Source organism: Sorghum bicolor, chromosome 3 (assembly GCF_000003195.3).
Source record: "Sorghum bicolor cultivar BTx623 chromosome 3, Sorghum_bicolor_NCBIv3, whole genome shotgun sequence".
NCBI classification, from domain to species: domain Eukaryota; kingdom Viridiplantae; phylum Streptophyta; class Magnoliopsida; order Poales; family Poaceae; genus Sorghum; species Sorghum bicolor.
Genome location: NC_012872.2, coordinates 68,953,564 through 68,967,769, shown reverse-complemented (window position 1 = coordinate 68,967,769; position 14,206 = coordinate 68,953,564). Strand labels below are relative to the sequence as shown.

Sequence of the window (14,206 nt, the reverse complement as noted above, 5' to 3'; positions counted from 1 at the left end):
ATCATCGAAAATCTGATTACCTAGAGCTATCACAGCAGTAGCTTTCTCCTTGTTCGCTTCTGTGATTCATGCAAAACCCGTACAGGACTTGTATCTCCTGGATTGACCAGACCAGCGGAGTAGGTTGGAGATGCGTTTTTGCCGCGGAGAATCTGGAGCAGGACCAGAATTTGTGGCTACACTGTTGACTGCATGTCCGAAGGTGATCTCTGACAAGCGGGCCCACTCACCGAAGCACGAGCCAGCCTTCCGTTTCCGGCCCTGTCAGCCCAAGGAGGAAGACGTTGTTATTACTTCTCCCTTTCGTTTTAAAATTGAATAATGCAACTGCTTGACAGCATGAAGCTATACGGCCTTCAGTGATTTTTCAAGTATAAATTTAGCATGAATTTTAAATTGGTTTGAGTCTGTACTTTTTTTTTTTATTATCGGTGGACACGTAGCTTTACCCCTGCTATCGGCAGTTCCGCCCGCGTGTACGTTTCCTCCAGCCGGCACGTCTCCTTCCGCCATCTGTAGCGGGCGGTGCGCGAAACGCTCCGTGCTGTGCCAATGGCAAGCTGATCCGGCAACGCGGACCGGCCGGCCGGCCGGAGAAGTTGCACACTCCAAGGAACGCCGAGACATTCTGTCTTTTGGCACGCACGTCGGCGTCAGTCCATCAGATTATTAGGTCAGTCCCACTCGTCTCCCACCAAAATTCAGGTGGGCACCAGCCACCAGCAGAGGAAACTTTTGAGTGCCATCCACATGATGCGGCGAGAACGGGGCGCCGTCGCCGAACGTCCTTGCTTCCGTGACCGGGCAACCGCGCCGAAAACGCATCGCCGTCTCACCGTCAGAGTCTGGTGTAAGAATGTTCAGAGACAGCGGTGGGCGCGCGTGCCCGGGAGGTGCGCCAGATTCGGCGATGAGCCGAGATTGCCGCGAGGAAAAGTGTGACATGCGTCCAAGCAACAGAACTACTTTTTTTTTTTTTTGAATGATGACGATGAACAACTAGACGTCTCGTCTCAACCTTGAAGCAATAAGCAGCACAGCGGCACAGGACGGTATAGGCCGGCGTGCGTAGGCGTATAGTATAGCCAAGCACGCCTAGTCGACTTGCTTAGGCTTTGTTTACTTCTGTCCAAAAACATAAAATTTTTTAAGATTTTCCGTCACATCAAATCTTTAGACGCGCATACATGAAGTATTAAATATAGATAAAAATAAAAACTAATTACACAGTTTAGTAGGAATTGACGAAGCAAATCTTTTGAGCCTAGTTAGTCCATGGTTAGACAATAATTACCACAAATAAACGAAAGTGTTACAGTGTCGCGGAATTTTTTCCTTCAATAACTAAACAAGGTCTTGTTTAGTTCACCCCAAAAACCCAAAACTTTTCAAGATTCATCGTCACATCGAATCTTACGGCACACGCATGGAGCATTAAATATAGATGAAAATAAAAACTAATTATACAGTTTGTCTGTAAATCGCGAGACGAATCTTTTAAGCCTAGTTATTTCATGATTGGATAATGTTTTCTCAAATAAAAATGAAAGTGCTACAGTATCGTTTTTTCCAAAAGTTTTTGAAACTAAACAAGGCCTTATCCTGACGCTTCTTGTTTCTTTGTGCCAAACAAAACCAGGATCGTGGCGATACGTGACGAGATATGCACGCACGTTAGTACAAATGGCAGCTTGGTCCCAGCCCAACTCTTTACGTGGACGCCTCAACGTGCAGGAGTGCGTGCCGGCGCGGCCAGGCACGCACGATGACGCCCTGGCATCTACCTATCGTCCTGGTCGTCTGTTGCTTGGAGGCAAGGCCAAGAGGAGTGCCTTTTGCATCATTGCCAGGGACGACATAGTGGCCTAGTGGGGGGATCGATTCAAAAATCTTGCACCGCACGATCTCTATCTTCTCCTCAATTGTTTAAAGCAGAAAGACTTTACCGTCATTTGCACATCAGATACCTGTAATTGCTCCTTGCCAAAAAAAAGAAAAAGAAAAAAAAAAGAAGGATAGCTGTGCTTGTTTATTTGTTACAAAATGGGGTACCTTTGCTTGTTCTCTTAAAAGTTAAAAAAGATGAAGAGATTTTTGTTGCCGGCTTCAACAAGATATAAAAAAGGTGGACTGCTATATGGCATTCGGCTCCTGGCTTCTCTTGCCAATAGCCTCTAATTCTCTTTTCTTCTTCTTGCTCCTTTATGGTTAGCATGCATGGAATGGAAACGAAATAAAGTCATAGACGTGTTGGTATCTTTTTTTTTTGTGAGACAGACGTGTTAGTATCTGACACCTAAATTTCTAGCTTCGGTACAAATTTTAAATGGACAATTGTGATTTTATCCTCGTTCAACTTTATGATTTTGCCTTCTTTTTTTTTTAAGCCCGAAGCCACCATTTATCCATATTCTAGTCTCAGATAGCTAAAGGCCGATGATGATAACAATAATAGCAATAACAATAATATATAGTAACAACGATGCTAACCCCTTGCCTTATTCCGACCCTCCCAGCTTTTACCGATGAGCATGTGCAACTTGTTAATAAACTCTGTTTAAAAAACCTAGGTGCAAATTTCATATGGGAAATATAGTTTTTTAAGCTAAACTGATAACGTTACCTCATCTAAATGGGACGGGTAAACTCTGCCTTTGTTTTGAAAGAGCTGGGGCAAAATCACAAAGTTAAATAAATGTGGACAAAACACAATTAGAATTCAAAACATGTTTAAGAACACAAGAGCGCCTCTGTAATTAAGTTATATTATAGTTGAAGTGGTATTTTTCATAGTTTCTAGGTAAAGTTGATGTATCAAAAAATACAGGTGTTTATGACCTATAAAACAGCTTATTTTTACAACAACATATGGTTCACGTACTAAATAAAACACATATAAAAATTAAAAAAAGACTACTTAACCTCTTGACTATTTATGTTTGTCTATTTCATCATCTCATCTGGAAAACCAAGTAGTTTAAGTATTGAAAACCGTCTAAATCTACTACCATACGATTTCTTATCCTCGATTGTTTAGGGAGGACAGCTGTGTACCACTCACAGGTGGCATAGGCTAGAACGTTGTTCCCTTATTAAAAAAATATTTAGGGTTTCAAAGATCTTCCATTATTTGCAGATCAGATAGCAGTACTTGTTCCTAGCAAAGAAAACAAAGATAGGTGAACTTGTTTATTTTTAAAATGGGGTAGTGACTTCGAGAATAAATAAAATTCGGGTATTTGTACCGGTGAGGCAGCTATGTTTCTTTTAACTTTTAAACAATAGAGAACCTTGCTGTCTTCGACAAGAAGTATGAAAGGGGTATATGGCAATATGGCATCCTTCGCACCGTTGGCTTCTCTTCAGAACATCGGAATTCCAGTGTCTATTTGTTTGAATTTATCCGCACTGTTGAACTATGGAATAGTATTTTTCTCTTATAACAAATCAGTATCGGTATTTTTTTTCATGTCTTCTTCTTTATTGGGATTGTGACATGCATGGAAAAAATATAATCTAAATATATTTAAGGCATTTGGCACCTAATTTTCTAGTTACCTTCTATTTATATTTTTTCTTAATTTGTAATTAAGTTATATTACTTAGTCAGTTGCTATGATTTTTTTTGTGTAATTTCAAGGTAAAATGGGTGTAGCAAAAGAACAGTGTTGAACCCCTCTTTAAGCATATGATTTTTTTAAAGAATTATACAGTACAACGCAAACACTTACAACATACGCATACACCTTATGAGCACATTCGAAGAACTGACTCGACAGATCATGAGATTCATGAAGTCATCACAGACGACTCGTTATCAACGGGGATAATGCCTACCACTGAAAGTATAGCGTCGTTAAATCCTAAAATAGATCCATAGAAATATGAGCACTCGTGTCAAGTCGAGAACTTGAATCCAGGTGGACAAGTTCCACTAAAGAAAACTAACCATGATCTATGATTCGACGCCTTTGGTTCGAATGCTAAACACATAAAAACGCATGACCTTTTTTATCTAAAATGAAGCAGCATGAATATTCATACAATTTAGATGTGGTCATTATGGTTTCTTTTTAATATAAAAGATACATAGCTCTCTTGTGTGTTTGAGAAAGTAAATTGTCTCTAAAAATGTTTCTATTAAAAAATACATCATTTTCTCATGGTATTCTCTTCCTTATTCTTGGTATAGTCACAGGAAATCGCTTTCTTTATAGATATACTCCCTCTATCTCTAAATATCTATCATTTATATTTTCCGAGGAACAACTTTAACTAAATATATATTAAAAATATTATTATTTATGGTATATAATTAGTATTATTGGAAAGATCTTTGAAACTATTTTTTTAATAAATTTATTTGGAGATACAAATATTTTTTTAAGAAAACAAGAGGGGCAAGGAGCCTCTATTGGAGATACAAATGTTGCACGTGTTTTCTACGAATCGAGTAAATTTGTGACATGCACACCAATAATAATAGTTATTTAGGGATGGAGTGAGTTCACAACACATACAACAGTGAAGTGTCACAGGTCAATCCTTTTCTTCTGTAGAAAAGAGAGTACCTTTGTTTTATTGAAAGCAAATAAGCATTCACATTGAAAGCAAATTTTTTGTTCGCAAACAAAACAGACGACACCAGCTGCTAACACCATAGTTTTCAAAGCAGACGCAGAGATTCCGCCGTACAACAGATTAATCTTTGTTTAGCTTCCAAAAATTATCTAAATTTTTTCAAGATTTCCCATCAAATCGAATCTTAAGTAACTGTATGAAATATTAAATATAGACGAAAACAAAAACTAATTATACAGTTTGACTGTAATTTGCGAGACGAATCTTTTAAGCCTAGTAAGTTCATAATTAGACAATTTTTATCAAATACAAACGAAAGTGTTATAGTACCCAAAAGCAAAAAAAAAATTGGCAAATGAACAAGGCCGATTTCACCAATGCCCCCGAAGATCTAAAATCATGCAAGCCAGGCAAGTGTGCGCTCGACCACGTATCCACCCATGCCTTATCTTGCACCTTGAGTACTGGTCACCATTTCTGCACAGAAGATAACCCCAGGAACAAGATTTGATAGATTCAGGGGAAAAAAGGAGAAAGGAACAAAGTTTGAGAAGGATTGTTGTAGGAAGTGAGCCTAGCTCAACTAGTTGGGTGGAAGGTGTGGCCATACATCTAACCACACAGGTTCAAGTCCTCTCTTAGATTGAATTTGGATGTTTATTTCTCTTTTTAATAAAAAAACTACCTAGTTTTTCCTAGGTTGGGTCTCGTTTTTTCATAAGGATTGTTGTTGTTCCAGGTTTCCCACAAACCCCAATTTTGCATGGTTACCAATTTCGTCATAAATCGACTATGCTCCCAATTAAAATAAATAAAAAAGTTCCTTAAAGCAGTCCAAACAAAAGTAGCAAGAGCTACTGTCTCTGTAGCCTCTTTTCTTGATAGAGGCTGCAGTTTGCAGTCTGTAATTGGACATTTGCCAAATAAACATTGTATAATCTTCAAACGGACTCTGCGGTTCCAAATAACAAAACCGGATCATCTTGCCCATCCAAATGAATATCCTGCAACAACCTCGGAAACTCGCTAGCTCCATCTCGCCCAGTCCTATTCAGGAGAGCATCATCATCTTCTTTTTCTCACTCTCAGTCTCAGTCTCACAGAGACCAGACTCCTTTTCCTGGTAACCCAATCTCCCTCACTCTCAGTCTCACAGAGACCAGACTCCTTTTCCTTGTGGTATGTGTATGTAGGGCCAACGCGGAAAACACGCTGCAAACCTCGCGTCCAAAGCTGGTTTACCCGCCCAAACCCAGCAACAATCCATGTTGCCAAAATGGCAGGCGCCAGAGTCCACTGCTTGTATTGTATCAGTTCCAGCGCAAAAAGTGCAACAGCGATCAAAAGCGTGTGTAGACATATATCCAGTGACCAGTGGGCAACGGTCACGACTCACACGCACGAACGTTCACTGAATTCATTTCAGGTTTTTGCTATCACTCGAAAATGACACGTCACCTCTCCTTGAGTACTTCAGTCGGACTGTAGGAGTATCAGGTATTATCATGCACTTCTTGTGATGTGCATCGACCGAAATCTCTGCGTGGCGTGGACATCCAAGCTTGCTTCACCCGGTGGAGAAACCAAAGCATAGCCCAAAGGTTTTATATACATCGTTCTATCTAAAATTCTATATATATAGCAGTGTCTTGATGAGTAGAATCAGCAGAAGGGTGCAGGTTCAGGAGGAGCTCTCTGCTCTCGAGGAAGGTCCAAAGAAGATGGCGGGTGAGGTGGACGAGGACGTGCTGACGGAGATCCTCGCGAGGCTGCCGTGCAGGTCGCTGGCGCGGTTCCAGTGCGTCTCCACGTCGTGGCGGCGCATCATCTCCAGCGACTACCTCCGCCGCCGGCTGCCGCTCATCACGTCAGGGGTGCTCTACCACGACGACACGCACCGCGGCGGCGACGCGGACAGCGGCAGGAGGCAGCGGCAGGCGTACACGTACGCGTGCGCGTCAGGCGGCGTCGGCAGCGGTGGCGGCACGGCGGAGGCCCCGGACATGGGCTTCTTCCCGCGCCACGACACGTCCACCATCATCGACGGCTGCAACGGCCTGCTGCTCTACTACTCCTCCCGCCCGACGGCGTTCCACGTCGTGAACCCAACCACGCGGCGGTGGGCGGAGCTGCCGCCGCCGCGCGCCAGGACGCTGCTCTCCGTGCTGGCGTTCGACCCCTGCGCGTCGCAGCACTACAGGGTGGTGTGCTTCACCGGGTGGCTTCCCCGGGGCGCCACCATCGAGGTGTTCGACTCCGAGCGCGGCGCGTGGCGGGACCACGAGGTCGACTTCGGCCTCGACACCGACGCCATGTCGGCCACCATGCACTACTCCGGCGGCGCGCTCCACGTGCTGGCCTACTCGGGCCACGTCGTCCGCGTCGACCTGGACACCATGGCGTGCGCGGTCACCGCGCTTCCGGCCCCCGTCAGCTGCCGGGCGCGCGCCGGGCACTGCCGCGGCCGCCTGCGGTTCGCGTCCAGTGACGGCGCGCGCCTCAGGATCTGGGAGCTCAAGGACGCCGCCGGAGGCGAGTGGGCGCTGAAGAACGAGATCGGGGTCAGCGACGTCGTCCCCGGCGGCGCGTCCCAGTCCATCACGTTCTTGTTCATGGCGTTCCACCCCGAGCGGGAGCTGGTGTACCTGTGGTCGCCGTGGAAGCTGCTGGCGTTCGACGTGGTCGAGAGGCGCGTCGAGGAGGAGTGGGTGTTTGGATCGGAGAAAGATGGCACGCATCTCATACAGGTTTGGCTGTTTCCATTCTCGCGCCATTTGGCCAACGCGCTGGCCTGATTGGGCTTGCCGACGAGCCGAAAATGGTATGGCGCCCAAGTGTTCGTTGCCTATCCACAATGCTTTGGTTGCTACTAAAAGATTGATAAAAATGTCAAAATAGAAAACAAGAGTCAAAGACAGTATTCGTCGCAAAAAAAAAGTAATGAAACTGAAAATACATGTAATACATTACACGACATGTTGTTCTGCTTAAATCATGATTACTTGTATAGGGACTATTCGTCTGTAACGGTGTGTAAGCGTGGTACTGGTTGTGTCGTTAATTTTCTAGTAATGTTTAAGAATATATGTGGTTCAAGTTACTTTGAATGTTGGTAGCGACTCAGGCAAGTGGCAGTGGAGATATCAAGTTATCAACTGATGCGATATGACAGCTTACCACGTGTACTCTTATTGTAATCGTATTATAGAACGCTTGAGTTGAAATCATGCCACTCATTTCGTTTTCGGCTAATTGTCCAAGCTATTCAGGTTGTGGATGCCATTAACTTAGAATGTGTTGCATACTTTAGTTGGTTAAGCCTGAGGCACATCAAAGAAAAGTCTTTGACCGCAAAGACAGCGTTACCGGTGCTGAAAAACAAATGTCCGTACGCACCTCATGCCGATGCCAAGAATCATTTATGTTCACAGTGTTGCATCGATGTTTTATTGTGTGGAAGGGACCCGAATCCTCCTTCCCTCTGGAATTCCCTCGCACGAGACTCTGAACTGCCGGTTTGAATATACTACTTCTTTATTTTTTGAGCACCGAGGAAAGAACATGCCTTGAGTCAACAAATTTTAATCTCGGCATCGATAGCTACAAGGATGCTGCCCAATGCTCCAATAGACCAATACTCTCTCTTTCCCCTCTTTCAGCATCACAAAAAACCAACGTTGTGGGTAGTCTAAGGTTGCGATGCATCCCTAGAGGGTAACATATTGGAAGCTTAGCTTATAATGAGATTGTTTCTAGAGCAACTCAATGTATTTGGACTAAGTGTCAAATATATCTATATACGTATGGACAATCTTTTTAAAATGGAAAGACTAATTCCATTGGGTCCACTAATAAATAAAAACGGCACTTAAACCATCCTCTGCTCGCTCCACTTCCTCCTTGAACCGTCGTCTTTTTCCGCCTAACGTGTCCCCTATGATTGCATGGGTCTGACTACACCTAAATTGGTAGCACAACTTATAGGATCGACCTTCCCATGACTTAATGGGGCTCATTGTAGTAAACACCTCCAAATTGAAGGTTCATTGATACAAATTGAGCTCACCTTGATATATGGCCGCCACAAAGGACGACGTAGGCAAAATGGTTAGGGCAAAGGAAATTAGACATACACGAACAACTAGAGTGACGACCTCAGAGAGGCCCGGCTGGTAGGGTTGTGACCTTGCTTGAGCACGGCGACTTTGCCAACAATCGATCATTATTGTAGGAACCAATTGGGAGAGGGAGGAGAGAACAATTAGTGTTTCTTTATTTCTTATGTGGAGTCCATACGCCTATTAGTATATTTTGCTTTGGACTACTATATAGGCTATTTCAGTACTTCCACAACGATTTGTCTAGCTCATGGAGAATATTTTAGTCATATAGACTACTTTATGGATAAATAAATTTCTAGAATCGTCTAAAGTTAACCTTTTTTTTATGTTGATCAAATTTATAAAAAAGAAAATATACATTTTTTTTAACACCAAATGGGCACCCACATTATAAAGATATAGTTTAGTGAATCTAATGATATAAATTTTGTGTCATAAACCTTTGATAGTTTTTGCTATAAACTCTATCAAACATTTTAAAAAGTAGCTTATTATATAACTTTAAGCATCGGTTTATTTAAGAGCAGAGTAAACACGTAAAGACAACCGAAACAAATTGATGTTGACTTAATAAGACAATAAGGTATCGAGAATTGATTTATTCAAAACGGTGACCAAGAAGACCCACTAAAACGAATTTATTCTGAGTCCGTTGGGTAACGGACGCTCAAAGCCCACGGTTGAAAATTCTGAGGCCCATTTAGTTGAGCTCGGAAGGCCAGCTCAAAATATTTTTTATTTTGAATTGGTTGGGGCGCGCCAGGCTAGGGCAGTAGTGCAACGCCCAAGCGACGCGTGAGGGCCCCAGTAGCGAGCTACTGTAATGAGCCCTCCCCCACAAAAAATAAATTTAATATCAAAGTGGACACATGGCCCACATATCAGATATTAAACTGATAAGAACAAATACTACACTTGATCTTAGGTCTTGTTTAGTTCCTAAAAAATTTTACAAAATTTTTCAGACCTTATTAAGTTTCCAAAAAATTTTGCAAAATTTTTCAGATTCCCCGTCACATCAAATCTTTAGACACATGCCATGCATAGAGTATTGATGAGACGAATCTTTTAAACCTAGTTAGTCTATAATTAGACAATATTTGTCACAAACAAACGAAAGTGCAATTTTAGAACTAAACAAGGGCTTAGCCAAAAGGCCGAGAAAGGTATGAGTTGCTCTGTTGCCCAGGGTCTTCTTTTATAGTCTTCCACTGCCTGCGCTCGCACAAAGCAGCCGAGTTGGGACTAAACGAGCAGCGCCCTCCGCGCAGGCACGCCGCGCTCTCTTCGGTCACCAGGCGTCGGTGCTGTGGTAGCAATGGGCTCTCCCAAGCCCACCAATTGATAGCCCACCAAGGAATCTCTCGGGCCTGTAATACTGGCATCGTTAGAGTTTGAAGCGGCCACGCCTGATCGATGCGACCTTCCCGTCTCGCGGACTGCCGACGCTCATCTCCCGGCTCCCACGCGCTCCAGTGCCACGCCCGCCCTCTCCTCACCTCGGGCCATCTCGCCGCCTCCCCGCTGCGCCTCTCCAACCTCCTCCTCACCCTCGCGTCCGTCCGCGGTGCCGCCGCGCACGCGGACGCCGTCGAGGCGACGCAGCAGTAACGGCAAATGGGCGCCACGCCGGTGCGGTGGCCGCGTGTGCTGACCCCGGCGCAGCTCGCCGGAGCCATACGCCGGCAGAAGAACCCGCTCGAAGCTGCCCACCTGTACTGGGAAGCGCCTCGCGGCTACCCACCGTCCTGCTACCGCCACAACGACGACGTCCGCTCCACCCTCCTCGGCGCTGCGGCCGGCTCCCCCGTCCTCCCGTCCCTCCTCCGCCGGGTCCTCCCATCCTCCCCATCCGCCGATTCCCTCCTTGCCGCTTCGATCCCCAACCTCTCTCCCGCAGCCGCAGTGTCCATCTTCCGCTCGTCGCTCCCCTCCTCCCCGTCGCCGTCTTGGTCCCTCTCCTTCTCTGCCCTCCTCAGGCGCCTCGTCTCCCAAGCTCTACTCCCCGAGGCTGCCCGCCTCTTCGCCGACTTCGCCGGGCGCCCGGAAGTCTCAGTAGCATCCGCGGATCTTACTCCTCTCATCGCTGGTCTCTGCCACGTGCGGCGCCCTGACCTCGCGCTGCAGGTGCTCGACGAAATGCCGAACCTATGCCTCGCACCGGAGAGGGATGCCTACCGCACAATTGTGCCTGCTCTCTGTGACGCTGGCATGCTTGATGAGGCCACACATGTCGTCTATTCCATGCTGTGGCGGGTGTCGCAGAGGGGCTGTGACGCAGATGTTGTGGTGTATCGGGCATTGCTGGTCGCACTCTGTGCAGCTGGCCGGGGCGAACAGGCTGAGCTGGTTCTGGATAAGGTGCTCAGGAAGGGTCTGAGGTCACCAGGCAGTCGTCGGTCTCTTCGTGTGCCAATGCTTGCTGTGCTTAACCTCGAGGATGCTCGGGAATCCATTGACCAGGCGTTGGCTGTTCGAGGTGGCCGCACTGTATGCAGCTTTGAGTCCATGATTATTGACCTCTATGAAGAGTGTCGGTTTGATCAGGCGGACAAATTGCTCGAGGACATGGCCAAGAAGAATTTCAAGCCAACAATCTGCATGTATGAGGCAAAGATAGCTGCTTTATGCAGGGAAGGGAACGTGGATGATGCTGTGGAAGTGATGGAGAAGGAGCTGCCAAAGAATGACCTTGTTCCAACAGTGACAACATATAACTTGCTCATGAAGGGTCTTTGTGACACGATGCAATCAATGAGGGCACTAGAATACCTCAAAAAGATGGATAAGCAGCTTGGTTGTGTTGCTCAAAAGGACACTTTCTCAATCTTGGTCCATGGTTTGTGCTCAGAAACCAAGTTTATTGATGCTTCAAAGTTAATGGAGAGAATGGTGAAGGGACATCATCGGCCTGACAGAAGTGCATTCAACAGTGTTATTGAAGGTTTATGTTCTGCTGGCAGAATATATGATGCATTGCTGTGGCTAGAGGAGATGATCGATCATGGAGAAACACCAAACATCCGTGTTTGGTCATCCTTAGTCTCAGTGGTTTGTATCTCCCAGTTTGAAGCTTTAGGAGCTGGACTACTGGAGAAAGCTTAGGTTGTAACTGTACAAGAGGTGGGATTCATCCTAGGAAACTCTTGAAACCACAAGTACACCAATAATGAGTGTAAGGCACTCTTCTATTTATGTATGTAGAACGAAATGGCTGTGGTTTCATGATTTCATCTACTCTCAGTACCAAGAACACAGCTTTAAATCACCAAATGCATCTTACACTAAAATTCAAAGGCATGTCGTTTCTAAGAGAAAAAGTAGTATATCTGGGATGAAAGGGTGTTGTAGTTATATAGGAGCAATCTCTATCCTACAACTAAAAAGCCAGAGATGTTATCGTTCTGAGTTATAGGCTGAATCCTCTGTGCTTCATTTTTTTTTTGTTTCTTATGAACAGAGGAATAGCAGTTGAAGGAATCAGACTTTATATTATTATGGCGCTGTTTCGAAGATCTTTTGAGCAAAGGTAAGATGTTCTACAACAGTTGAACTTGATGAGTTGCAGACATATTTGTGGCATAGCTGTGTCTATGAGATCTATTAGTATTTCACTGCAGCGAAAAACAAACAAGATTATGAGAGAATTTGGAGTAATTTCAATTTGTCATATTCAAACTGTGTGACATGTTTATGAAGTAATTTCTAGGAGCAGCTGTTGCAGGGTTATGAATAGTCATTTGTTGTCTGTTTTATATTTGCTACAAACCTGATGCAGAGGCATAGGATTTTTAGGCAGATCTGGGGCACCTGCGTGGTTATACAAAATGTCAAAATTGTTATTTGTAAACCTTAAAGTTATCACTCTTCCGGTAAAATGACACACAAATGATAAGGGTGATATTGATGGCAAGAGAAACATGATGGTCATATGCTTATTTTTCATTTGAAGTTGTTAAGAGCTCCTTCCATATTAAATTCTGTCAGTGAAAGAAAAATTACAGCAGTTTTTAGTTCAAGCCCCCCCCCCCCACCCCACACACACACACAAAAAAAAAAAGACTTTTGATTCCAATGATTGGGTAAATTTTTTAATGCAATAATTCTATTGATATACATTCTGTTCTCTGTACAGAACTTCCAGATCTTCTCCAAGCTGAGCTGCTTGGTTACAATTTTTTTCATGTCTTCTTTCCTGGCAAATGAAACCTCACTGCTCTAATTTGCCAGCTCAGGCATGTGGTTGTCAGAGGCGACATCAGTTGAATCTGGAGGCTTGCACTCTTCCACCATCCAAAATTACTGGACTCATGATGTCATGCAGCTGTGAGCAAAAGTTGAGGTCTCCTATAGTTACGGACTGTCTGCATCGAGATCAGAAATGAATGATATCGGTCACATCACTAAGATAATGCAATGGCTCTTCGAAATTCATTGTGAGTATGGGCTCTGGAAGAAATCGTCCAAGCATCTCTCACTCGTGGTCATCTGCATCATTGAAGCTATCCTCCAAATCAATGGTTTGTGCACTGGTGAAGTTATTGCTGATGCCCATGGTGAAGTGCTCCGTATGCACACGAGTCAGTGCCAAAGCCGTCGTGGGCATTGCCGCATTGGCATTGTTTGTTTTAGGGCAGGCATTGGCATTGGTTAGCCCTGTATCATCCATATGCAAGACCTCCAAATAGTTGTTCTCAGTGCATTGGAAGCCATTATCAGGGTAATTTTGATGGTGTTCTGCAGCTGGTAGGCATCCCATGCCAGTTGGCTGCACTTGTTCTTGCCATTGCCTGTAGGCAATGAGGCATCTGTGACTGGTTCGTGTAGTTGCCCATGCCCACGCTGTTTCAGTTGATGTATCGGACGCAGGCTGCATAAGCATAATGGCATTCCTGCTTTTACAGTGATAATGGATCTCCCAGCATATGCATTCTTGCTTTTATCCAGCACATGGCCCTGGGACAAGTGTCATTAGTTGACAGTTCAACGTCAACTCACCAAATCAGGATGATATGGATGATGAAAATGTAATGATGAAGCTGGTGAGGTGGTCAGTGCAGCTGAGGTGCTTTGAGTCCAAGACCCAAGTGAATAACGGGAGCAGAAGCAATGGGAGCAGAAATGCAGAAGTAGATGAGCAGTGAAGACAATTCAACCAGCCATGGAGGTGGATGATGGTACGGGTTTCATATTCTGAGTCTTGCTTTGCAAGTCTGCCAATAAATATAATATGACTACTTCAAAGTACTACCTTCATGAACTATGGGGCTGCAAACCGTTTGTTCCATCTGTGATTTGGTCGATTTTATGTTCATTAAACCTGGCATATTTGGCTCTAGACTAGAGTTATATGCTGGTTATTGATGTTTGTCAAACTGTAAGCTACTTCTCCATGCAAGCATGGCACATTGGCCCTAGTAGAATTTATATGAAGGATCTTGCTGTCTGTCAAACTGTAAGCTCTCTAGTTCAATGAATGACACTATCAACAATGACACTATCAA

At 44.6% G+C, this 14,206-nt stretch overlaps 2 protein-coding genes across 10 annotated transcripts; both read left to right on the top strand.

Annotated features, from left to right (window-relative positions):
- LOC8061006 (putative F-box/kelch-repeat protein At1g15680) lies at positions 5,683–7,826 on the top strand. 2 transcript variants are annotated; one of them, XM_021458096.1, is made up of 2 exons: positions 5,684–6,182; positions 6,251–7,826. In XM_021458096.1, exon 2 carries the CDS (start codon positions 6,303–6,305, stop codon positions 7,374–7,376), a length of 1,074 nt encoding a protein of 357 aa, XP_021313771.1. In that variant the 5' UTR covers positions 5,684–6,182; positions 6,251–6,302; the 3' UTR covers positions 7,377–7,826. The 2 variants fall into 2 exon arrangements, with proteins under 2 accessions (XP_021313770.1, XP_021313771.1); XM_021458095.1 differs by having other exon boundaries at positions 5,683–7,826.
- On the top strand, positions 10,100–14,197 carry LOC8063121 (pentatricopeptide repeat-containing protein At1g05600). Of its 8 annotated transcripts, none has more exons than XM_021457633.1 (3): positions 10,100–11,825; positions 12,163–12,231; positions 12,938–14,197. In XM_021457633.1, exon 1 carries the CDS (start codon positions 10,320–10,322, stop codon positions 11,805–11,807), a length of 1,488 nt encoding a protein of 495 aa, XP_021313308.1. In that variant the 5' UTR covers positions 10,100–10,319; the 3' UTR covers positions 11,808–11,825; positions 12,163–12,231; positions 12,938–14,197. The 8 variants fall into 8 exon arrangements, with proteins under 8 accessions (XP_021313308.1, XP_021313309.1, XP_002458852.1 ...); XM_021457634.1 differs by having other exon boundaries at positions 12,933–14,197; XM_002458807.2 differs by having other exon boundaries at positions 12,838–14,197.